The following is a 26951-nucleotide window of genomic DNA, read 5'->3' as shown; positions in this document are numbered from 1 at the left end:
GTACATTTAGGTCAATAAAAACCGTAATTTTTTCTTCTCAGCCATGTCAACAATTATCCGTGAGTGAAATCTCGTCCCATCTGTTGTCTGATTGGCCTTTCGCAAGGATTCCTGGGTAGTTAAAGTGCGTGGAGCCTGCTTCTATGCGGGCTTCGTGGAAGACCGCTTCAAGGGTACAAAGGGGGCGCTGCTGAGCACACTTCAGAGCGGTAAAATGCTGAATGGGACGGCCTACGGACTCGTAGACTCAGCGAGCACGCGCAATTCAAGTCCACGAGACCTAAAGTCGGCATGAAGTGCGCCATTTGGGACAGGGCCAATGAGGGCGGGGGGAATTCTCGCTAATTGGGCTTAAGCCCCGAATGTTTTGTCAAAAGCCCCGAATCTTTTAGGTTTTTTAAAATAACTTCAACTTTGTTTAATTTCCTCTCAGTCTTTCTGACTGGAGCGGCAAAAAATGAAACACAAGCTCCATTACCGTGCGTGGTGGCGGACGGTAATGCATCGCGCATCACTCAGCTTGTTATACTGCCATAAAAACTAACGAACGTCGTTGTCATCAGGGGCTGGCGGGCTGTTGTATGTTTCACCGGCGTCGTAGCGAGCTTACTGGCTAACCGGCTGAAGTTAATATGGACATATCAAAGTTTTTTATACGGAACACTAACAGTAAACCTCACCGGCCGGAGAGAGATTCAGAAGCAGCGTCAGACGAACCGCGGACAATGTAATGATATGATGTTTACATTAAATTCCAATTTTACCTATGCAGGCTAACTTAAAAATAGTCAGATAATGGTTGCCTCTTTTTAGTTTCCAGGGGTGAAAATGAGTCATCCTTAACATTTTTGGTGTTTTGGATTCACTACAGCTGGAGAACAATAAAATACAAAATAGGTTGTAGGCTCTGGGTGAATTTTTTTTTTTTTTACTGAGTAACTATCATAATTTTCCCAGATAGTGTATAGATTTTTAGGCATTCTATTATCTAAAACAGCCTGAAAAATAGTGCATTTAGCTGACGTAAATGGGAAAAAAATCTTGTATATATATATATATATTTTTTTTTTATTAAAAGGATTTCTATATTTTATCCACTCAATAGTCTACAATATAATAGCCATATAAACGTAGCGTAATTATAATAATAAAACATAGTGGGATATTCAGTGATATTGGCTGTGCAATATGATTGGAACTGACCAGTGAACTAAATCCATAAGTGTCAAGACAAATACAGCAACAAGCAAAGAGGCATTGACAGAGAGTCAAGAAATGATGATGAGAAGAATTATTATTAATATTTCAGTAAAGTTCATTAAATCTATTCTGTTGTTAGTGTGGTCTTTAAACTTATGAACTGTGTATGGACTGACAAAGGTGTTACATGAGGAAGCAATTTGACAACCAGGGCCGGCCCGTGGCATAGGCAGTATAGGCAAATGCTAAGGGCGCCGGCGCCATATACCCTAAGGGGGGCGCCAGAGCCGCGTAAGGAACTTTCCGCTTTTATTGTACTTCATTAACACTGCAACGAGTGGAGCAATAATGGGATGTACATGGCATTGACTTTCTTTCTTTCTTTTTTTTTTGTTATCAAATTTTTCTAATGGCATTGACTTTCTCTTATAAATTCTTACTTTAACGTGACCAGGGGGGAGTTGAAGGGATCATACACTTCCACCAATCAGACTTCTTTTACCCGCGGCCACCATTCGGTTTTCGTTTTTATTGCGTCAAAAAAAGTTAATATGTCAAAGCGTCCCAAATTATCTGGTGCCCAGGGGAGGAAAAAAAGAAAAGAAGAGGAGGAAAAACGCGACAAAGACAAAGGTAATGTTACAGTAAAGATGATGTTAATGATATTATTTTGATGTTACAGAAAGATGATCAATAATGCCATTAGTCATTAGCATACATGGTGGTTAGCTAACGTTAATCTATAAATAACCAGCGCTATCTGCTAGTTCTAACCAAAATATTAACAGTCAATGGTTCTAACAGATAAGCCTAGCGCTATTATTATGGAAAATAGTAATATGAGTACCTTCCTCGGACAAATGTGTAAATATTAGTAATTTAAGGCAGGACCAAAAACACCAATAGAGCTCTTTTTAAGATCATCTTTTCATTTTTTTTATTCAAATCCTTGTAGTATTTCTGTGTCTACTTAAAGATACAAATAGATAAGATATATAAGATAGATAAGATAATATACTAATGTCTTATTTTGCACAGTGCCGTATTTCTATTGTATATAAGTTAATGTCACTTGTTTACACTTTTCATTTCGGGAGTATTAAAATAATAAGTAAGCTATCTATATTGTATTTCATATATTGAGTTCATTTTTTTATTTGTTTCTTTAATTATTATTATTATAATTAGTATTTTGAATGTGCAATTGTTTTAGTTAAAGGTTGGGTAGGTAAGAATTGTCTAAAGAACTTTTTTTCAAATTGGCTTAAACTGTCTTTATATACCAATACATAATTAAAATGTAAGTACTTTGAAAAAGAGAGTATAAAAATTGAGTGACTATAGTGTATTTAATCTTCAAAAAACACAGCTCATTAATTCCTACCGGGACGAAACAAGTGATTGGCTTGCGCGACTGTCACTCTCCGTCGCCATGACTACCGCCGCTATTACTGGCTCTGCCCACGTGCGCGCAGTCGAGCACCCGTTTTTGGTGGGAGTGAATGGAATTAATGAGCTGTGTTTATTGAAGATTAAATACACTAGAGTCACTCAATTTTTTATACTCTCTATTTCAGAGTACTTGCATTTTAATTATCTATTGGTATATAAAGACAGTTTAAACAAATTTGAATAAAAGTTTTTTTTAGACAATTCTGACCTACCCAACCTTTAAATAAAAGAATGTCTAAAACAAAGCTATTAAGTTTCTTGTGAGTATATGTACACTAACAGTGCAAGTACTGTACTGCGATGCAAGGGGGCGCCACTTAAAATCTTGCCTAGGGCACCAAATTGGTTAGGGCCGGGCCTGTTGACAACAATGCAGTAAATATTTTAGGTGCATCAAAAAGCGTGCTCGTTAAGATACCAGCAGACAAGCTAATCCAGCACAAATTAGTGCATAAAAGGTCACCAAAATGAAGTATTTGAACCTCATAATTAAATACAAAAGGAGGAGAAAAACTGCAAAAAGGTCCACTTTTTGAAAAAAAGAACCCCCCCTCTCAATAGGCTGGCTACGGACCTGAAGCCGGTGCAGTTCGGTGATTTGGGTAAATAGAAGCCCGGGCTATTATTTGAAGTTTTACGGTATTAACAAGAAACAGTTAAAGGAACTGTATGTAGGATTGTGGCCAAAACTGGTACTGCAATCACTTTAAAAATACTATAGAGCGGTGTATCCCCTCCCCCTCCCCCCTGACTCGAGGTTGCCAGATAAGCTGAATTCAGCAGAAACGTAGGCTGCTTCAATGAGCTTCCGACGAGACGTACACAGTAAGTTTTTTTCTGTTAGTTATGTTTATGCATCATGAGAGATATTTTGATATATATTTGATATATAATCGTAAATATTTATGCTCGTATGTGACAGTATCGTAAAGATGTATGCTCGTATGTGACAGTATAATCGTAAAGATGTAACGTTATGCTCGTATGTGACAGACAGAACGGTAGCTGTAAGTCTAACTTGTAACGTTATGTATCTGTCATTAATGTAAGTACAAGCACACGCCTCACTATGTGTAATACAGCTATTCACTTAGCTGATGCTATAAGTGAAAGTGACCAGCTGTATTTTTTTACTTACCCTGCAGCACGCGTCCATAACACGCTAAAATATGTGATGTGAAATACAGGTCAACTTGCAGCATGTGTAACTTAGTCCACGATATACGTGAAGAACGAATGACGAATCATTTTTTCTGAGGTAAAGTTAGGCTTCTGTCTCAATTACGTTTCAAATTGCCATAATGGGCGTGCTAATGTTGTTTTCCTCAGCGTCTCAGCATAATGACAGAGAAATGGGCTCCTATGCATTGCTAATGTTAGCATACGTCCATGTGAGCTAACGTTACATTACTTTGCACGAACATGCATAACTTTGTTCGACTGTCATGAATATATGATATGTGCATTGACATCAAGTACAAGTTAGCCAAGCACAAGTTAGATGAATCTTACCTGTCCAGGAGAAAATTAGCTACGTTGGCGTCTGTGTTCAAATTCTTCTCCGTTTTCAGACGTCTCCATCTTTCAAAAGCATCTCCTATACAAATTCTGGTTTTATTTCGGACTTTGTCACGACGAATTTCTGAATTATAACGAGGTCTTTTTGATTTAGTAACGTTAGACATTTTTATCCGACTAGAGTTAGGGTAGGTTAGAGCAAAGCTGGCAACCCGGATCCCGAAACACTACTGACTTCGTGATTGGTAGATAGGTGGAGGGAGGCGCGTCAGGCCAAAACACAAAATGACAACATCAACATCAGTTGAGGGCTGCAAGTCCTTTTTAAATGACAATATCCTAGCCATACTACTGTTGTCAGTGATATAAGTATTTGAAATTAACATGATTTCTTAATGTCTAGTGACACATCAGGGCCATTTTATGATTAATTGAAATAGATTTCTTACATACAGCTCCTTTAATACCCACTCAAGAAATACGTTTACCATCGATATACCCAAATGGGCCTCTAAAGCCAGCTGCTTTGCCTTCCTTCCTGGCTTGTTCGATTCTTGGCCATAACTCACGTCTTAAGAGTCTATCTTCTTTCGTCAAATCCTCCGCAAAGCGAATGCCAGCTTCCTTGCATACCGAAGACATCTTGGTTCTTTTCCATATTTCATCGCGGACCATCCTGCGAGCGAGGAGAATGATCACCTCTCTGGGACGACTGGCCTCCTTTCTTCCCACCCGATGCACGACATCCACAGCCTCTGACATGCTAGCAGCAAACTCCGGCGTTATCTTGCCAAGCAGTTGGATCACATCATCTCTTATCCGTTCATTGGAGTTCTCCTTGAGACCTTTTACGCGAAGACACCACCTTCTTTTGTACCGTTCCTCTTCCAACACACGAACTTTCAGATCATTATTGACTTCAGTAAGTGTTTCAATTTGTTTTTCCATCGTTTTTATTTTGTCTTTGCATTCTTTTAACTCCTGTGCATTTATTTGTACAGATTTGGCGACGCTAGCGATCATCGCACTGTGTTGCTTCATTTGCATGCTTATTTCCTCATGCTGAACATCTACCTTGGTTCCAAGTGCTTTGATAGCATCCAAAATAGCCAAATTGGACACATCATTTTCCTCATTTTCAGTCGGCTTTTTAGATTTTTTACCTTTCTGTGGTTTACATGGTGTGGGTGGGTCAGAGTCAGTACCACGCTCCCTTTTGCTTGAACCTGCGGTTATGTCCATTGCGTAACAGTGTTCATCTACATCAATCATGGTTATAACAGCTTGGGGTGTGTTTCACTTACGACATTAGCAGGTGAGAATGGAATATAATTTATCAAACTTAATAAACTCGGGATTAAATGTGAGAGCACGTTATAAATGCGACTACTCAGTGCGCCATCTTGCCGGAAGTCCCTTTGATTAAAGATTACGATGGCAAACAATTTTTTTCTGTGTTTTAACTTGCGCGGATTAATTGTTCACCATAAGACTAGTAATATGCGCTAACAAAGTAAATAGGGTCAATTTTGATTTCAGTTGGACTTTAAAGAAACATGACAAACAAACCTCAAAAAGACAAATCTTATTACATTTCAAAGAAGTCCGAATAGCAGCAAACAATATAGATAAACACCATAAACCTAAAGAAACATAAAGAACAAAAAGGGAATTAAATAATAAATAAAATATTACACAAGGGGGTTATCATCAAAAAATACCTTCAGAAGATTATATAATTTAAGGGTTTTTGTTACATGAGTCTTAAAGATTTGAAGAAGATCAATATATATATATGGAAAAGTAAGAATGTGGGAGGGTTCTTAAAGAATCTGATTTTTTTTTTTTTTTTTTTTTTTTTGAGAATTTGCATTTTAAAATAAATGTTCCAACGACTCTATGTCTGTTTCACAAAAGGTGCACTAAATTAAGATTAAATTAAATCTGTGTCTGAGGAACTCATTACAAGGATAATATCATTAATATTGTTAAACTGATCTGCTTTTACCTTTGGAAAAAGTGGGAAAGTGAGAAATAATTTGACCCACTTTGTCTTTAGGGAAATCAAATACAAGAGGTATTTTTCTAACTTTATGAGGGAAAGTCTCTATATTTACAAAAGCTCTTAAAACTTTAATCTTACAGCCCTCCTCTGTAAAATTAAGACCAGAAATGATTAAACTCTCACAAAGTAACACAATGCACCTTTAACCAGCTGAACCAAACCAGGAACAGCTTTAAACAAAGACACATATAATTTCCGAGTAGAAATAATATTATATTTTTCCCAAAATCATAACTAAGGACATTTCCTTCCCCGTCCATAATGTGCACAATGGACCAGACACCTTTATCCATCCAGTCCTGAAAGAACACAGATTTCCTATATGGATACACTCAGTGGTGTAGTCTAGTTTTTTGTAGTGAGTATACTGTAATATTCAGTGTGTGTGTGTGTGTGTGTAGTGGAGCACACATTGAGCGCTCATTCATTCCCAGAGACGCGTAGAACAATTGCAGTCTCTTTTAACTTTAATATTCAAAGACACTAGTCCATATCGAGATTTGATTCATTGTACAGCCCTACTTTTGATTTATTCATTCAAAAATAGCCAAATTCGGTGACGTTCTGCTTAGCAAGCTCCATTTGTGACTGGATTCCGCGATTCGGTGGGTGAATTTATGAATGAAAGTGAAAGTTCTGACACAAAACGAAGTTGTTACGCATCCTCACGATTTTTTAAGTGGGTATACGGAAATCCTTGGCCTTTTCTAGTGGGTATACGGCGTATACCTGCGTATCACGTAGACTACACCACTGGATACACTTATTCCACAAAGAACAATGTGTTTGTATATCAGTTTCCAATATAATAATACCTGACCATGAAAAGATGACAATTTACACTTTAGTTTTGCTGGCTCAAAGTCACACCTCAAAATAAAATCAATGCCCACAAAAGAATCAAAGATTTTTGAAGAAAAACTAGACTAAACTGAATGTTTATTCCTAAGGAAAGCTTGGAGCCACTTCAATTTAAGAGCGCCATTCATAACATCGAAACCAATAATATTCAAACCTCCCTCACTGATTGGCTTCACTACATCTGACTTTCTTATGTAATAGTGTTTGTTTTTCCAAATAAATTTATACTGAATTTGATTAATATCCTTTATCCACCTGTCAGAGATAAAGAATATGCAGGATAAATCAGCCTAGAAAGTACTTCGGTTTTCTGTAATAAAATTCAGCCAAAAATGGAGATATCCCTTTGTAACCACACATTTAACATATTTTGACTTTTTGTTATATTGTCAGCCAAATACATTTTTTCCCCCCTAGTTTTAGTGTCTTTAGTAATAACAATAACTAAATATTTTACCTCATTTTTTTAATGGAATATTAAACAATTGAGATTCAGTCCGACTATGCACTGCCATCAACTCGCACTTTTTTTAATTTAATTTAATTTAATTTAATTTAATTTAATTTAATTTAATTTAATTTCAAACCAGAAGCTTTGGAAAAATGTGACTAAATGAATGGCAGCTGGGATCTGCTCTGCATCACTAAGAGCATCGTCTGCTAGTTAACTTATTAATAGCTGACTCCCCAAGCCATTCAAGGGCCTAATATCTTTACTATTTTTCACATAAATTGCCAAAAGTTTAGCTATTAAAATAAACAAATACGGACTTGTCAAATCTCCTTGTCTAATACCTCTGTTGATGTTAAAACGCTTAGAAGTCCCACATGGAAGCGATACTGGACTATTAATATCTTTATACAACATCTCTATCAATTTAACAAATTTATAACCAAATCCAAAAAACTTCAGTGCATGTAAAATGAATTTATGTTCTACAATATCGAATGCCTTATAGAAATCAAGAAACAAAACAAACCCATCATCCTTAATCAAATGTGCGTAATCAATTAAATCCAAAATAAGTCTAATATTGTTGTGTATTAACCTTCCTTTAATAAACCAGATTGTGTTTCACTTATAACTTGACTCAACCTCAATTTTAGCCTGTTTGCACTAGCAGATGTAAGAATTTTATAATCAACATTGAGTAAGGGTAATCGGTCTCAGATTATCAATAATTATTATGTCTTTGTCTGACTTTTGGATAAGAATGATCAACCCGTTTCATAGTTGGGAGTAAAGAGTTTGACTCAAAACATTCCTTTAAAGCTTTAAACAACTAATCTTTTATTTCTTCCCAGAATTTTTTTTTTTTTAATTTGTAGTCAGACCATCCAGGAGATTTACCTAAAGGCATTTTTTCAATAGCAGAATCGATTTCCCCCAATCTCAGGTCTACACCACAGCTTTCTTTAAATTCAATATCAATCTGTGGAATAAAATCTTTTATCTTTTCTAGAAATCCATGTCAGAATATGAAGAAGAATAAATATCACTATAAAATTAGTATACTTCCTTGGATATTAATTTTGGGTCTGTGATTCTTCTCATTAATAATCAAACTATGAACAGCATTGCTTTTCTGTCTCCTCTTTTCTAACTGACAAACATATGCTGTATTCTTCTCTCCTTCTTCCAACCATTTTGCACGAGACTTTACAAAAGCTCCTTGTGCTTTCATTACATACAAATGATCTAATTTAGCCTGAAGAGAGAGTAATTTATCAACATCTTCTTGCGTAATTTCCTGTGTATTACAACAGGCATTCATTTCTTGAATTAAACGTAACTCCCTTTGCTTCTGTTCTTTGGTTTTTTTGTTTTGTTTACCAAACCAAATTGAAACTTTCCTTGTTTGAATATAAAATACTCCCATTTATTCCCATAAGAAGAGGTCAACTTTAATCTCAATAATCAAATTTCTTATTTGACTACAATAATCTTTATCCTTTAAAAGTTCCGCATTAAACTTCCAGTAGTCTTTTCTAAAGGCATGTTTTATTGTTGGCGTCAAAATTAATGAGATAAGGCAATGATCTGTCAATGGTGCGGCAGAAATTGAAACGTTAGTGGCAAACTCAGAATGTTCCTCAGTAATAAGCCAAAAGTCTATCCGTGACTTAGAAGATACGTTAGGTTTGACCCAGGAAAACTGACTCTCAATAGGATGTAGCAAATTAGCTATATGAAATATTAATAATCAGTAATAACTGGTTATAATTGATTATGAATATTTGGATCAGTTAATATAATTAACTTAATGTCGTAAATTAATATTACAATCAATTAACCTGTTTTTCCCGTGAACACTCAGGATTAATTGTTTATTAACTCTAATAAATGTACATTTCCGGGGCATGGGAAATGTCTTTCTTACTTTACAGTAAGAGCTAGTAGACAAAATCTATGATTAGTGACTCCAGTTATGAGCTTGAGACACGGACAACTTTACGTGGGACATGAACAAGACTTTATTAACTAGTCTAAACACTTAAACTACTCTAACATACACACACATACATGCATACAGTTTACCGAGGGAAAGAGAGCTGAAGCAGAATACAGGAAAGCAAGAAGTTATAGCATTGTTTGAAATTCAGCAGATCAACAGCCTTGAGCAAACCATCAGTTTAGTTCTAACACGCCCTTCTTTAAAGGGGTAAGGATACTTAATGTATCAAATAATGAGACTAAGTCTCGCCCATTTGAATTAAACTGTCCTGATGCAATTTGTTGAGGCTCCAGTTGATCTTTGCTGATGTGGTCTTGATGAGAGAGAACCAGTGGGAGTCAGAGGATCTTTGGTGAATGGAAAGACAAGGCCTGGCACAAGCTTGGAGGATCCTTAGAAACTTCTAGTTCAGCATCATCTTCACATCAGGATTACAGAAAGGGACTAAGAGAGAAGAGCTAAGAGAGCTGATCTTGTGATCAGTGATTTTTAAAGCGTGAAGATGTCACACCCTCTGGAGGTGTGTGAGCCAATAAGAAGTGTTTTCCTTTGGAGGGAAATTTCTTTACGACCCGTTGTTCAAGCAGGCCTTTGAACATGTAGTTTGATTGGATGTTTAACACAAGAATCTTCAAGATGCTTATAATACTAATGCGTCACAAAGTTAGCAAAATGTAATGTAAATTAACAAATGGGGGATGAAGATTGGAGTTTATAGAGACCAAACATGCCACACATATGATTTTGGTAAACAAAGTCTGAAACATTAATCCCAAAAGTTTACAAGAATACAAAGGCCAAACCACATAAAAGGAAAATCATGAGATGGGAAAATTAGATACATGTTTATATATTTCTAAAGTGGTTATATATAGAATATATAGGATTAACATGGTTTATTTAAAATCCTCAGCAAGAATTAAGTGAGCGTCACAGTCCTCTGCAGATTCCTTTTTGGGGTCGTAAAACTCTTATCAGTCTCAGTGTGTCCTGTAACAGGACACCGCGTTCTGCCAGTGTGTTAGCTTCACTTGTGATGTTAGTTTTTGGGGAAGTTTCATAGGCCTTTGTTGGGAGAGTGAGTTTGCTGGATTATTAATAAAAAAATAATAATAATTTGTGTGTGTCTGATTGGTCCAGACGCTACAAGGACTAAAAAAAGAAAAGTACCTTCACTATTAACCACAGCAGCAATCTACTGACCATGAACATCAGACTGAAAAGTCACAATCTTCCCAGGGCAATTGTTAAGGCTTATGGCGCCACCTGCTGATCGATTAGAGCCATGACTAAACACAATCGTCTCTCCCGAATACATCTTCCAAAAAGCAGCATCTTCTTCAGTAGAGCGAGTCTCTTGTAGAAAAACAAAATGTGACTTCTGCCCCTTGCAAAACAAAAATATCCCTTTGCGTTTTACTTTGTCCTTTAGTCCCCTTGCATTTAACGAACAAAAAGATAAACGAGATTTCAATGAGAACATACGCCACTGGAACTCAGAGTGAACGGGCTGAGAGTGTCAATTAGCAGTCGACAATGAGATCAGAAGAAGAAAAGTGCAAACCTTTTTAAAAAAGCCTCTCAAAAAACACATTTCCCATTTTCCAAGTCTTCATCATCAGGCGAATCTTTGCTTCCCTTCAATGAAAACAAAGGGACCACAAAAGTACGCCACTTTCCCTTCAGCTCGCGCTTGTTTAATGTGTGGCCACAGTATTCCCCTAGCCTCTCAGTCCTGCTGGTTTACGTCCTCGTGAAATGAACGCCTGCCTCCTTGAACACGGTTGATCCCTTTGACAGTGTCCAGATTTGGTCTCTGTAGATTTGCTTTGAAAACTGAATGATGATCTGGCGCGTGCGATCTCCTTCTCTTCTGCCAATACGATGAACCGTGTCAACCGCCTCTTCATTTCCCAGGGCACACCAGGAGCAGTCTTGGCCAGCAGGGTAATCACCTCCTGTCTGATGTTCTCGTTCTGTTTCTCTGACGAGACTCTGATGCGTAAATTCCATCACCTTTTGAAGCGATCCAATTCTCCTACCCTTGACCTCAGTAAATTCCATCACCTTTTGAAGCGATCCAATTCTCCTACCCTTGACCTCAGCTCTTTGTTTTCTTTTTTAAGATCAGAAAGTATGAGTTCAAATACAGCTTCCTTCTGCTTGTGAGCTTTCATCTCTTCCTTAACCTCAGAAATAGCGTTACAATTCTCTTCCATCTTTTTTGGACAGCTCCTCCAGCTTTTTCTCCTGCTTGACAAATTCAAAATAAACATAAAAATGTGCAACGTAATTCTAATATAAAAAGACATTGGTAACTATTTACAATAAGGTTTAATTTGTAAACATTACTTAAAGTGTTAGTTCACCTAAAAATGAAAAATTTGTCATCATTTTCTCACCCTCAAGTTGTTCTAAACCTGTATGAGTATCTTTGTTCTGTTGAACACAAAAGAAGATATTTTGAAAAATGTTGATAACTAAACCATTTCTGGGGTACAACGACGTAACTCGCTGCTTAACCACCATAGTACGATGCATCGTTGAAGTAGCTAGTCACGACTGTTTCCCGAAACTGTATTGTTGCAAAGTGGTCATTCGTTCGTGGTGGAAATAAGTAGCTGTGTTTATTGCAGCACTGCGAGGACTACAGACACTCGATTTTTATACTCTCTTTTTCAGAGTACTTACATTTTAATTATGTATTGGTATATGAAGACAGTTTAAACAAATTTGGGAAAAAGTTTTTTTTTAGAAAAAACCTGCCTTTAATTAATCAGAACTTTGCTAATCATCATTTTTATGCTCTAAACTCATTACATCTGACATCTCTGTCTCTCAGAAGGAATGTAGTTTGGACAGTGACCATGAGAAGAAGAAGAAGAAGAAGAAGAAGAAGAAGAAGAAAAAGAAAAAGAAAAAGAGGAAGAAGAAGAAAAAGAGGAAGAAGAAGAAAAAAAGTGAAGGTCAGCATGTGAAAAGAAAGTAAAAGTACAATTTAGTAAATATCAGTTTATTTATTTAGTTTTTTGGTTTTCCTCAAATGTTTTCTAAAATTCACAGTAGGATTTTAAAGTAAAATACAATCCTTTTCTTTTATTGCTTAAGGATTCATCTTCGTCATCGAGTAGCTCTTCGTCATCATCTGACAGTGAGGATGACGAAGAAGAAGAAGAAGAAGAAGAGGAAACAAGTGAAGGTCAGATTCAGTTCTGTAGATTTACTGCACAGATGAATGTGAAAAACACTCACTGCTCTTTTCTTGCTTCATAAAGGATTCATCTTCATCATCAAGTAGCTCCTCGTCATCTTCCGACAGTGATGATGAGAAGAAGAAGAAGAAGAAGAAGAAGAAGAAGAAGAAGAAGAAGAAGAAGAGAAAACATAAGAAAAGGAAGAATAAGGTTTGTGAACACAGTTTTTTTCCATTTGAGACATCATTTAACCCTGTGATAACTAACGCCGGGTTAACCTGAATAAGACTGTGAATAAGTTGCTCTCAATATTCAGAAATTATTAGCAAACATGAACTAAAAGGACCTTGTTGTAACCAATAATGTTGGTCTTAAAGGAGAACTCCGGTCAATTTTAACATTGAGCTCATTTTTTTGTAAATTTGGGAGTGCTGTCAATACAGAGAACAACGACAAAAATCGGTGTTGCCTACACCGTGTTATCCTCTTTTTAAAATTTGCACCCTGTTGACTTCAATGGGGCATATTTTAAACCTGCTTTTACCCTCTTAACATCCTTGATGTGTCATTACAAGTGCACAGGTCATGTGAGTGATTCCTTTAGAGTTAAAGGCAGGGTAGGTAGGAATGGTCTAAAAAACTTCTTTTTCAAATTTGTTTAAACTTTATGTTCATATCAATACATAATTAAAATGTAAGTACTCTGAAAAAGAAAGTATAAAAATCGAGTGTCTGTAGACCTCTCAGGACTGTTTTAAAGACAGTTCATTATTTCCATTCACTCCACCCCCTCCCTTCTGGGCTCCTTCCAAAGCCACGCCCCCAAAACACATGAACGCGCGACTCCAACCGCTGAGCTGAAGACGCATTATTTACCTGAGACAAGCAGAGAGGAAGGAGCACAGTGCATGTAGTGACATCATGTCAGAATCACATGTAATAAAAAAATCTAACGCTAATTGCTTATGAATATAAACAAATAAGATGTATTTTAGTACTCACTATCAAGCTAGCATATTGATATTGGTAAATTTAAAATATATATTTTTTGATTCGCTAACGAGCTAGTTATATAAGCTAAAAACAGGTTGCATTGATACACTTTTTTACATTACCATCAGTTATATTGTGATGAAGATGAATTTCGTGTAAGATTCATAACATATATGGTGTTCTGCATGTAGGGGTGGGAGATATTGACAAAAATGAATATCTCGAAATTTTTTTCCAATATCTAGATATAGATATTCAGGCGATATTTTTGCCATCCTTCAAAGAAATGTGAGCAAACTGGCAAAGAAGGTCCAGTTGGTCTTTTGACTTGCTGCATTTGACCTATATTATTCTAGGCTATAGAAAAAACAATAAAGGAGCTAACTAAACAGAATCTGTGGCACCCCCTACTTTTTCCACTTACAAAAAAAAAAAAAAAAAAAAAAACTTAACTAGGCACTTCTTGCAACAGTGATTATTAAATCAAACAACAATATTGTTGATGATCAATTCAAAGTAAAAAAAAATTAACATTTTCAAAACGGTATAAATCCATTCATTTTTCCCCCAAAACGCTATAAATCCATCTTTTTTTTTTTTTTTTCTAAATTTATGGTTTGTCTTTTTAAAAAAGTTTTTGTCTTTTATTTTTCGTGTTTGCATTTATGAGGAAAAAACAATATTACTTGACAGTTCTCCATTATGGACGCGAGCGCTCTGAAAGCTGCACTGAGACTTTCAAACTTTAACAGAGACCTCAAAACAGAAAGCACAAAGCCTTTCTTTAAAACGAATTTCGTTTTGTATTAATTGTATCTTAATTTTAATATTTTTTTTTTTCATTAATTCATTAATATTTTCATTCCTGCATTAAATACATAAAGTAAATATAGGCTATCAATCACAACATAAGGTGCTTGAACTGGAGATTATATCATCGTGAACCGAACCGTAGCCTCGCCTCACAGGCCTAAAAAATGTGGAATATATTTACAGAAATCTGGTTCTAAACAAAACCATCCAAAACAAAATAAAACTATGTAGCCTAAATGTGCATTTCTCCGGTGCATGCGTTCACTAGCCTACTGCGAAGATCGCGAGTCAAATATCGTCAACTTCATCTTTGCAGCCGACACAGAAATTAATAAACAATTAAAATGTCTTATTGCAATATTTTACACATTCATAATCATTACTTTTGCTGGTTCTTTGAGGCAGCTTTTTAGGTTTATGGCGTTTTGGAAAAGAGCTCTTCACGTACAAACACCGTTTCACCAAGGCACAGCAGCCCTTCAGCACATAAGAACAAAAAGAGAAAAAGCACGGACTTACTAATTACGAAACTTTGATGTGGTTGAACAGCTGAAACAGTCACAAATTCCTCTGCAACTCAAACATTCGAAGGAAGAGAACAGCATTACAGTTTTCAGCGCGTCCTCCTTTGATTGCTGTGTTGTGACTGGAAAAGTGCATGCAGGAGCACATGCGCAAAATGTAGGTTTGTAAAATGTCCTTTTGTAAAATAAAAATAATTTTAGGGCGAAGCAGAGGAGGTCGTGCAAGAGGCCGTGGCGTGCAACTAGGGTCCGAGGAAGTAGAGGCTGAGGACGGGGTGGTCGCTGGAAAGCTACGCTGATATTGACACGCGTTTTATTTCTTTGTTTATCCAAAGACTTTTTGTTCATTACCTTTTCTTGTACTGTCTTCTTTTTTTTGCCTTGTTTGCCTTCACTAACTGCATGCCGGTAATGTGAATTTTGATTGCTCTTTCTCTGCCATTGTTTTGCTATTCCTAGGTTCAGTGCCTCTCGAATTCCTCAAATCAAACGTGCGCGCGGCCGCGCGCAAGTGGGCAGATCCCGTGGCAAAAGGGTTGTTGCCATGGTTGCGAGAGAGAGTGACAGTCGCCTAAGCCAATCCTTTGATTCGTCCCGAATCGAAATAATGAGCTGTGTTTAATACAGATTAAACGGTCTAGAGTCACTTGATTTTTATACTCTTTTTTTCAGAGTACTTACATTTTAATTATGTATTGATATATATAGAAAGTTTTAACAAATTTGGATCTTTTTTTTTTTTTATAGTCCTACCTACCCTGCCTTTAACACGGGTGAATCTGACTGCAGTAGATGTGAAAGATATGAATAAAAATGAAGTTAATTCGGCCAGCGCTCATACCTGTATTTACATCCTGTTTTCGGTTGAAGTCCAAAGTAGTCGATTGTCGAGTTCACGCGCATATGTTTAGTTACCTATGATCACGCGCGTGAACTCGACAATCGACTACTTTGGACTTCAACCGAAAACAGGATGTAAATACAGAGTAATAACAAAGGTTATCTCTGCGCAAACGCAAACCTGTGAAAACGCTGACGGCGAGCACATGCGTATTACGTGTTTAGTCTATAGGTATACGCATTTGAATATATATGTGCTCAGGCGTGTTGTCTTTCTTTACAAATTGACCTCAACAAATGACTTGTCTGGCCTTAAAAAATAATAATACAGAATTATTTATCGCTTCCGCGTAGCCATGTGAACAGAAGATACTATGTTTGTAAACATAAATCCATTTCTGCACTTTTGATCGTAAGAACGACAATGTGTTTCTCTATACTGCACAAAACTCTGCATTTGAACAGTCAATAATACTTTAACAAATAATAAAACATACTTACAGGCTCTGATTCAGAAGCGCCAGATTCCTAGCAAAGTTAGAGCAGCCGTTATTGTACTTTCTCAGGTTCAGGAAACTGTCCTTCGTAAAATATGCTTCACACACATGAACATTTGGGTTGTACTGTTCTGGAACAGTGTTGTAAATAAATCTGAACCACTGATCCGTAATTGCGTCCACTTTCGGAAGGCCAAATAAAGTGCTGATTTTTGCTTTCGCACAGAAACACACAGCATCTCCACAACAATACTGACAACTGAAGCCACGCCTTCTTTCTCTGCGTGCGCATTTGGGCAGAATTATGCAGATATTTCCACAGAGTGACGTAGGTCGGTGAGAATTCGTTCGAAGTCAAGTCACATTTATTTATATAGCGCTTTTTACAATACAGAGTGTTTCAAAGCAGCTTTACAGAGATAACAGGAAAATAATGCGACAAAGTTTGTTTCCAGAAGAAAATAGCGTCACAGTCCAGCTTAAGTAAGCTCAGTGATGGTTCATTTTTTATTTTTTATTTTTTTTAAATGAAGTGTTTTAGCTTGGTTTGGATCTGCTTTCTCTTTTATGCCTGATACAGACTGTGAGATTCTGTAAGATCAGTACAAATCACACTGTACGACATGGATCTAATAAACTTAGGTACGACATGTGTGTAGACTTCACGATGATCACACCTATTCAATCCTTAGCACAGAAGAAAAAACATCATCAGCATGCACTAGTGGTAAACAAATAGAGCAAGATCAGTCACACTTTGGCAATTGTGGTTTTTATCTGCTCTGAAAGAAGAAGAGGAATTTTGAGATCGCTTTGTAAGTAATCAGCAATATTTAAAAATTTATAAAATGTTTAATAGTGCAGTGTTGACAGAACCGGGCTAATGTGGTCATACTTCCTGGTTCTGGTAAGAACTCGAGCTGCTGCGCAGGGGCGGAGCTAGACTCTCAGTACAGTGGGGGCGGAGCTAGACTCTCAGTACAGTGGGGGCGGAGCTAGACTCTCAGTACAGTGGGGGCGGAGCTTTATCATGGGGCACCAATTCATTTTAAATTTAAAACCGTTAAAAAAACGTAAAATATCTGATGAATGCATATGTAATAATGTGTCACTTGTTGAGCCAAGTAAGCTTATATGTTAAATAAAACCACATTTTTTGACAAGTTTTGTATTGACGAACAAAGAAAACAGTTTGCCAGTCAAGAAAAAAAGCGATGGTGCTGAACAGGCCAAGTGCGCTCAATCAGTGCCACATTATATAATTGAAATGGCACTATTATATACAGTGAGGAAAATAAGTATTTGAACACCCTGCTATTTTGCAAGTTCTCCCACTTAGAAATCATGGAGGGGTCTGAAATTGTCATCGTAGGTGCATGTCCACTGTGAGAGACATAATCGGGAAAAAAAAATCCAGAAATCACAATGTATGATTTTTGAACTATTTATTTGTATGATACAGCTGCAAATAAGTATTTGAACACCTGAGAAAATCAATGTTAATATTTGGTACAGTAGCCTTTGTTTGCAATTACAGAGGTCAAGCGTTTCCTGTAGTTTTTCACCAGGTTTGCACACACTGCAGGAGGGATTTTGGCCCACTCCTCCACACAGATCTTCTCTAGATCAGTCAGGTTTCTGGGCTGTCGCTGAGAAACACGGAGTTTGAGCTCCCTCCAAAGATTCTCTATTGGGTTTAGGTCTGGAGACTGGCTAGGCCACGCCAGAACCTTGATATGCTTCTTACAGAGCCACTCCTTGGTTATCCTGGCTGTGTGCTTCGGGTCATTATCATGTTGGAAGACCCAGCCTCGACCCATCTTCAATGCTCTAACTGAGGGAAGGAGGTTGTTCCCCAAAATCTCGCAATACATGGCCCTGGTCATCCTCTACTTAATACAGTGCAGTCGCCCTGTCCCATGTGCAGAAAAACACCCCCAAAGCATGATGCTACCACCCTCATGCTTCACAGTAGGGATGGTGTTCTTGGGATGGTACTCATCATTCTTCTTCCTCCAAACACGTTTAGTGGAATTATGACCAAAAAGTTCTATTTTGGTCTCATCTGACCACATGACTTTCTCCCATGACTCCTCTGGATCATCCAAATGGTCATTGGCAAACTTAAGACGGGCCTTGACATGTGCTGGTTTAAGCAGGGGAACCTTCCGTGCCATGCATGATTTCAAACCATGACGTCTTAGTGTATTACCAACAGTAACCTTGGAAACGGTGGTCCCAGCTCTTTTCAGGTCATTGACCAGCTCCTCCCGTGTAGTTCTGGGCTGATTTCTCACCTTTCTTAGGATCATTGAGACCCCACGAGGTGAGATCTTGCATGGAGCCCCAGTCCGAGGGAGATTGACAGTCATGTTTAGCTTCTTCCATTTTCTAATGATTGCTCCAACAGTGGACCTTTTTTCACCAAGCTGCTTGGCAATTTCCCCGTAGCCCTTTCCAGCCTTGTGGAGGTGTACAATTTTGTCTCTAGTGTCTTTGGACAGCTCTTTGGTCTTGGCCATGTTAGTAGTTGGATTCTTACTGATTGTATGGGGTGGACAGGTGTCTTTATGCAGCTAACGACCTCAAACAAGTGCATCTAATTTAGGATAATAAATGGAGTGGAGGTGGACATTTTAAAGGCAGACTAACAGCTCTTTGTGGGTCAGAATTCTAGCTGATAGACAGGTGTTCAAATACTTATTTGCAGCTGTATCATACAAATAAATAGTTAAAAAATCATATATTGTGATTTCTGGATTTTTTTTTTTAGATTATGTCTCTCACAGTGGACATGCACCTACGATGACAATTTCAGACCCCTCCATGATTTCCAAGTGGGAGAACTTGCAAAATAGCAGGGTGTTCAAATACTTATTTTCCTCACTGTATATTGAACACAAAGTTTGTTTACAACTCCATATGTAGGCTACAGGTGCTACATGAAAACAACTGATTTATAACATTCTGACTGAGTGACTTATTCATAACTAAAATATAAATTTTTAAAGACGATATTTTTTATTTACCATTTTGTTGTCTGCTTAACCATCCTCCAGAACAAATAAATCTAACAAAACTATATACATATCATGGTCCCTTATTAAATCTTCATCCTCCTCTCCTTCATGGTGGCAAATCTGCCAACCACTTTGTCCTTGTCAATATGTATGTCCCGCTCCACACACAGCAAGGTGAGATTTGACAGTCTGGCCTCATCCATGCACGAACGCAAGTATGTCTTAATGAGCCGCAGACGGCTGTAACTTCGTTCGGCACTGGCGCTGCTGATGGGAAGGGTTTTATAAATCCTGTGGAGAATGGTCAGGTGTGGGTCAGGTGTGGGTCGGCTCTATCCATGCTCTATCCATGTCGTTGGCAATGAGGAATGGCAGGACGGCGTCGGTGGTGAGATCCATCTTTAACTCTGAATATAATGCAGGAAAAGAGCGAAACTCCTCCACTGCGTCTTCTGGCTTGGGCATGTCTTCTGAGTAGAACCGGGCCAGCTCCAGCATGTTCTCCTCAGCATCAGGGTGTTCAAACCGCTTTGGGCAGAGCACTGCGAACAGTTTGGCCATTTTTTTGAAGTCTGAAAATAATGTAATCTGTAATCAGGGGCGAAAATTTCATCTAAATGTTGGGGGGGACAATAAACATAACATTTCTCAAGAACAATTTTTGAAGGGGACACCAATAATACAGGCAAAATTGTACTTGCAAGGAAATGTGTACAGAGAGGAAAGCCTTACTACTATTCTTAGTGTAGACCATTCCATTATCCTTCTTCTCAAAATTTCTTAAAAATATTTGCAATGGAGAGGAAACACAGAAGCTGCATTTGAAGTGGCATTTAGATGCTTTTACACAGACATAAATAATATTTTGATGTTTTAAAAATAAAATGTTGAATATTTATATTTGAAATGATTTAAAACATGAAAAGATACTTTTAATGTGAAATTAACGGTCTGTTAAACAATTAATGGTCTACTATTTCCGGTCAGAATCCGAAGTGCAGATCGATGCACACTCTAACGGCTAATATTGCCCGCCACAACCCATCGCGCGTTGGACGAGGATTCGGTTAGAACTACAAACGCGAGTGAAAAGTGTTAAACTACAGACATATGGAGGACGCGCGAGTCTGGCGGTTATGTAGAGAGGTTTAGATAAGGGGTTTGAGTGATTAATTATCAGTATCTAACCTGACGAAAATGTACTTATTCAATGTTGTCTACATTATATTGCATCTGCAGATGCATTGTGAACTTTTGTAAAGAGTTTAGCCAACTTTTAAATGCATCATTATATTCAAATTGCAAACACATGAGTCTCCGCATGAAAGACCCACGACTGGCAGATCAACGTGCAAATACATTTCTCTCCGAAACGGTAGGAAATTAAATTAGATTGAATGGAGGATTTTAACTGAGACAAGATGATTGACAGGGCAGTTTGCGGTGACGCACGCGACAGATCTGTCCGTTAGTAGTATGTCCCAAAGCTTGCCTACTCTTTTGCTACACACTCAAAAGTATGTACTTTTTCTTCACAAAAAGAGTACATACTTGTAGGCGCATTGGGACGCAGCATAGGTGTCGGTGGTGAGGTAAAAGGGGCGCTGCAGTGGACCAATGCACTGTGAGGCAAGGGAGGGGGGAATCAAAATGTTTAAAACGTTTTTTGTTGTTGTTCCGTTTGCATTTGTATTGTTTTACTTCTTACACAACTATTTAAAGTATAAATATTTTCAATACACATATTTTAATGATATTTTAGGGGGGGACAACCCTCAGATGGGGGGGTCCTGACCCCCCCGACCCCCCCGCGATTTCCGCCTATGTCTGTAATCTGCTGCTCTAAAATAAAAGGTGTTTCACTGCCGCCTCATCAGGTCTGTCAGAGGATCGTTGAAATCTAAATGAAGTCTTAATTTATAACAGTGAAGTCACTGTATCTTCAGTCTCTGTTGATTCTGTTGACTGAGTCTCTGTAGTGGATCCTTATTCACCATCAGATGATCATCAGAAGATCAGACTATCATCTAATAGTCAGTCCTAAAATAAAACACACACACAGTCACATATGCAGTATGAGATATTACGTCTGTCACATATTTTCATAAGAAAACTAACTAGATAATCTATATCAATTCATTCTCAAACATAGCTTTTTTAAAGCTTTTTAATATAGCTTTTGTCTGATGCTCAAAGTCACTTTACAAAATCAAAAGCACATGAAAGGTCACTTTCTTTTTTTTTTCTTTTTGTATTTTAGTGTTTTTATTTATTTTGACAAAGTATACAAAATATTTTGCAATAAAAGAAAGAAAACTTATACGACTACTAATTCCCCTCTAACCTCCCCCCTTCCCGCACCCACCCCATTGCACTACGGGACATTGAGCAATATCTGAATAACCAGGGATAGAAAGGTCACTTTCACACAACGGACAGCTGATACAGAACCAGCAGAAATTATCATTACACTCCAAAAATCGTTAAAAACTATTCTTACCATAGTCTCTCCAGTTTATAATGTGGATCATCCTTCAGATCCTTCAGCAACTTCACTCCTGAGTCTCCTAGTTTATTCTCAGACAGATCCAGTTCTCTCAGGTGTGAGGGGTTTGATCTCAGAGCTGAAGCCAGAGCAGCACAACCTTCATCTGTGACACCACACTCCATCAACCTGTAGAGAACAATGACACATATTAAGCCTATATCCAAAGATAAACATGACACTTAAAAATAAATAACAACATAATGCTGTCAATGATTTATAGATTTTCCTTATTCCAGAATCGATACTGATACTAACTAAATTGCATTATTTTTGTCCTTGCTTATAGACGAGGTTGACAGAAGTTAGCCACTTTTGTTCCAACAGGGGATGAAATGTGTCGTTATCTATGAGTGTCGTAGGGATGTCCCGACCCGATCCACGTCATCGGTATCGTGCCGATACTGGCCCAGAACGCTAGATCGGAGATCAGAGGGGAGAAATACTAGGTTGGATGCCTATCCAACACAAACCATGGGGAAATCTAGCTTAAACCATCGGCTAAATGCTTGAATATTAGTGTGGCGAGCAGGACGAGGTCGGGGGTCGTGAGAGAGCGGCACGAGGCCGGTGGCGTGATTACTGATGAGCGACTCCTGCGCGACGCACCGGTCTCGTATCTCTCACGGAGGAGCGGAAGCATAAAGGAGGAGCGACGACAGTGAAGAGCGAGAGAGGACAGCCCTGGAGTTATGTTGTTGTTCTTATGTAAGCAATAAGGTACGAGAGGCAAGTGCTGTATCGTGAATAAGTAACGGCTGAAGGGCGTTGTTAGGCACGACGCGAAGCGGAGTTACTCAGCCGTTACTTATTCACGATACAGCACTTGCCTCTCGTACCTTATTGCTTTTATAAAACATTACCACACAATATTAAAGTAAAAAAAAAATGTATTAGTGCAACTTTCATGAAGTTAAATCAATAAAAGCAATCCTTCCGCTAGAAAAAAATAGTCCCTGACTGTGAACAACAACGCTCCAGTGTGTAATATGCATGAAAGCTCAAATAAAAACAAACCGTTCTCAAACTTTGTCTCATTCTTTTTTTTACAACAATATTTGTGAAATTTCCTCACACAAATAGGCATAGCTTATCTCTCAGCATGAGAAAACGTTTATTTTTTTGTTTATTCCGTTATTTTCTCTCTGCACTAAACTAAATATTTACATAGCCTAAATAAAAACACAAGGGCACATATTTTGATAGAGAACAGTTAGGTCTTTAATCTATTTTATTAATGTTATTCATTTAGTTGCTAAAATGCTGCCTAACATGAGATACTTTTTTTATTGTTGTTTATTTTAATTTATTTGAACATCTCCGCTTATTGTGCACGCATTAAATATTTGTCTCATTTCAATCGGCTCCACTGTGGTGATATTTACCGCGGTTCTCTTTAGTTGGGGCTCAGCACTGTCAGCAGTGTTTCTGTTGCAGAGAGAATGTTGTCGCTCCAGTGCTTTCTTTGTTTTAAGTTTGGCCTCCAGTAGCTCTGTAGTGAACTTTCACATTTATGTCCACTCACAGACATAATTTCCCTCAACTCGAGACCAGCATCGGACAATCTCTGCACCATGGTGCTGCGAAGGCAGTGATTTGTTGTGTAAACCTTGGAGGTGCCTGCTTTATGTTGATACGTGTGGTTGCTAAGGGTGTTGCTAAGGGCGCAGTGATAAATAGAACCGTCGGGTGGAGCGGCCATAGCCGTGTTTTATCGTGAATAAAGCACAGCTATTGACCAATCAGAATCAAGGATTGGAACTAACCGTTTTACAAGTTTTATTATGTGACAGCAGTCGTCCGTGAGGGGCTGCTGTCTTTTGCTTTCGTTTTGTTGTTGATTTATTTTTAGTTTTTTGTGTATGAGAGAGAGAGAGTGTGTGAGAGTAACAAATCCCTCATACCTCTGTATGGAATTTTGTGTGTGTGTGTGTGTGTGTGTGTGTGTGTGAGAGAGAGAGAGAGAACCTGTATTTGTTTTTTTGTTTTTAGTGTTTGAATAAATGGTGGCAGTCTTTCATAATCAACTGTTGTGTGGAAGCGGCGGGAGACTGAATGCACTGAAAGCCCTCGCGCTGCTCATATGCTGAGAGAGAGATAAGACAGTAGAGCTGCACGATTCATCTCTAAAATACTGTGATCTCCATTCAAACACACACACACACTCTTCTTCATATTCCTCTGTCTAATAAACCTTTGACAAAATCATATCGCAACATTCAAATCTGTGTTGGCGCTTTGTTAACTTCACAAAAGGTATTTTAAACCTCATAATAGTATCATTATTTCTGAGACAATATTGTTTATACAATTTAAATATTTAGTCAAGAGAATGTAGAACTGTAGTATGATGCTGAATGATACTAATGAAATAAAACTCAGAAAGATGTGATGAACTTTTGTAAATATGACTCATCTTATACATCATGTACAGTCTGTGTGTCTGTGTGTGTGTGTGTGTGAGAGAGAGAGAGAGTGTGTGTGTGTCTGTGTGTGTGTGTGTGTGTGTGTGTTTGTTCTTCATGTATTTGTAAACATTTTAAGGAACTTTTAATACTAATGTAATTAATGTCCAATAAAGCCTGTATTAACCCTCAGAGGTCGGCAATCACGCCGGCGTGATCTGTTCGCTTTTTTCCTTATGAGTTGAATTGAGACCCTAAATACTCTTTTGACTTTGATTTTAAAAACAAGTTTCATACATCAATCGATTCTGTTAAATGTGTATTATTTTTGTGTATACTCATAATAAAAACAAAGTGTTGTGCTTTTTGCCAAATAAAGAAAAATAAACACGAGGCGAGTTCTGCCTTCTCTCTGTCAGTGAAGTCCATTCTGAAACGCGTCCGAAAATGAATCATAACTCAGCGAATACTTCTCACAAAGGCACGTGAGATATGTCCTTATGAAGCTTGAAATCTCTTCTTTTAAATGAAGTAATTTATATAAAAAACAAATGTTTTCAACTCATGTAATCCGTTTGAAAGCAAGGAGAGGTACCGTTTTTCCTTCTCCCTTCATTATCTCTAAATGAGCTGAGGCCGCCCCGCCCCCGGCGCGATTCACATGTAAATAGTTAGGTGATCTAGTATGCAGCGCACCCGCCCCCCGATCAATGCCATAAAAACACAGTTTCTTCATCAGACTTACTGATAGTTCATCGCGTTTTGAGTATGGCACGCTTCTCCGGTAATAAAGACGCCCTTCAGATGATTCTGGACAGCGAGGAAGAATGCACCTTTTCCTCAGAGAAAGATTGTAACTCAGACGACGAACGGCAGCATTTTGAAGAGCGAATTCCGCCGAGGACACAATTTCGGAGTAAGTTTTACTTAAAAGTCTTTTGTCTTTTATTTTTTCGTTCGCATTTATGAGGAAAAAACAATATTACGTGACAGTTCTCCATTATGGACGCGAGCGCTCTAAAAAAAACACTAAAAGACTTTCAAACTTTCACAGAGACCTCAAAACAGAAAGTACAAATCCTTTCTTTAAAACGAATTTCGTTTTGTATCAATTGTATCTTAATTTTAATAATTTTTTCATTAACAAATTTCCTGGATTTAAAGTAAATATAGGCTAGCAATCACAACATAAGGTGCTTGAACTGGAGATCATCATGAACCAGACCGTAGCCTACTCGCCTCACATGTCTAAAAAATGTGAAATATATTTACAGAAAGCTGGTTCTAAACAAAACCATCCAAAACAAAAAACTATGTAGCCTAATAAATGTGCATTTCTCCGGTGCGTTCACTAGCCTACTGCGAAGATCGCGAGTCAATAGCCTATCGCCAACTTCATCTTTGCCAGAAGTTAAATTTAAATCGCGTGTGTGAATGAATGATGATGTTTTAGCAAACTGTATTGCTATACTGAGATGAGTAAAAATCTACTGAAATATGTTGAAATAAAATGTAGGCTATTTGTATAAGCAACGTATTAAACTGCAAATTAACAATATACCCTAATATTTCATGAAAACAACGTTACAGTCAGGCGAAATATGAAAGACAGCATCTTGTTGACTAGATTTGGGTACAGTTTTTACCGTAGAATATACTACTTTTTTTTTTTTACAAAGAAAGAGTACACTTGAAATATTGTTGAAATTGTAATTATTGTTGTAATTGTAACCTTTTTAATAAAATAGCAAAACATATTTACAAAATAGATGTAAGCAAAATCTTAAATGGTCAATATAAGTCTTCTTCTAAATATATCTTTTGTCCTTGCATTGTGGCTCAGTCAGTTTCACACCTGAGTGAATGGCTCATCATTATGCAGAGTGGGTGGGACATTGTATTCTAAGGTGTAAACCACTCCTCGTTCACGCCCCCCTCGCATATTGGCTTTCAAAGCAAAACCTGTTTTACATCAATTTAAATCAATGTATGGTTTTATGTGAACGATAAAGCAAGACTATTTTCACATAATTTTGAAGAAAAAACTCTAGGCGAGGACATCCATTAGTCAAAAGTCTTATTGACACATATTTACTATGTGTTTTGTGGCCTTATTTCAGAAATTTTAGTTTTTAGTTTTTTCAATAACCATGCATAAACATTATTCTCTCAAAAATGAAAACATGTACATACACGTGGCTCACATATTATGGTAGCCCTGTTTGTGCTTTATAGAGTGAATTTACACCTTTGCCATTAATATGTTTATAAGCAACTGAAAAAAGCACAAATGTCAGGGCATGTCAGAACATCTCAAGGGCCCCAAAAACAGCCCAGACCCCAGAGGGTTAAAGCACTTAATGACATTTTCTGATTTTCCGTGACCTAATCTAAAGTGAGAACTATTTATGGTTAATACGTTGTTAAAGCATTATCTAACTCTTTACATAAGAGCTAATTAAACAATAACACTTTGTTAATTACAGTGACAATGAATGAAGAACTCACTATTTGTATATAGTCTCTTAATATATTAACTACAGCTTATATACTATTATACACTATTCA

General features: G+C 37.5%; 2 protein-coding genes and 1 long non-coding RNA gene across 10 annotated transcripts in view; 1 reads left to right on the top strand and 2 right to left on the bottom strand.

Moving 5' to 3' along the window:
* The window catches only part of LOC311091343 (uncharacterized protein), a 530654-nt gene that overhangs the window by 122833 nt on the left and 380870 nt on the right, over positions 1 to 26951 (bottom strand). Inside the window, exons 20-21 of one of the 7 annotated variants that reach the window (XM_084127241.1) lie at positions 21934 to 22107; positions 19416 to 21473 (exon numbers count right to left, since the gene is read on the bottom strand). The exons of 5 other annotated variants lie outside the window; for them this stretch is intronic. In XM_084127241.1, coding sequence (XP_083983367.1) covers positions 21461 to 21473; positions 21934 to 22107 — 187 coding nt within the window. In that variant the 3' untranslated portion in view covers positions 19416 to 21460. Of the gene's footprint in view, positions 1 to 19415; positions 21474 to 21933; positions 22108 to 26951 lie in introns of those variants that run through there. One more of the 7 variants, XM_084127242.1, reaches the window with a different exon arrangement.
* The window catches only part of LOC311091398 (uncharacterized protein), a 171044-nt gene continuing 145579 nt past the window's right edge, over positions 1487 to 26951 (top strand). Inside the window, exons 1-4 of the mRNA XM_084127351.1 lie at positions 1487 to 1833; positions 12395 to 12518; positions 12661 to 12751; positions 12828 to 12912. Coding sequence (XP_083983477.1) covers positions 12710 to 12751; positions 12828 to 12912 — 127 coding nt within the window. The 5' untranslated portion in view covers positions 1487 to 1833; positions 12395 to 12518; positions 12661 to 12709. The remainder of the gene's footprint in view (positions 1834 to 12394; positions 12519 to 12660; positions 12752 to 12827; positions 12913 to 26951) is intronic.
* On the bottom strand, positions 9554 to 13351 carry LOC311091415. Of its 2 annotated transcripts, none has more exons than XR_014608083.1 (2): positions 12805 to 13351; positions 9554 to 11805 (listed from the first exon to the last, which is right to left on the bottom strand). It is a non-coding gene; the product is annotated as an uncharacterized lncRNA (long non-coding RNA). The 2 variants fall into 2 exon arrangements; XR_014608084.1 differs by having other exon boundaries at positions 9554 to 11802.

This window comes from Abramis brama (assembly GCF_963993115.1).
Source record: "Abramis brama genome assembly, chromosome: 10".
Lineage (NCBI taxonomy): Eukaryota > Metazoa > Chordata > Actinopteri > Cypriniformes > Leuciscidae > Abramis > Abramis brama.
Note: the sequence above shows the minus strand (reverse complement) of the source record. Positions and strands in the feature narration are given on the sequence as shown.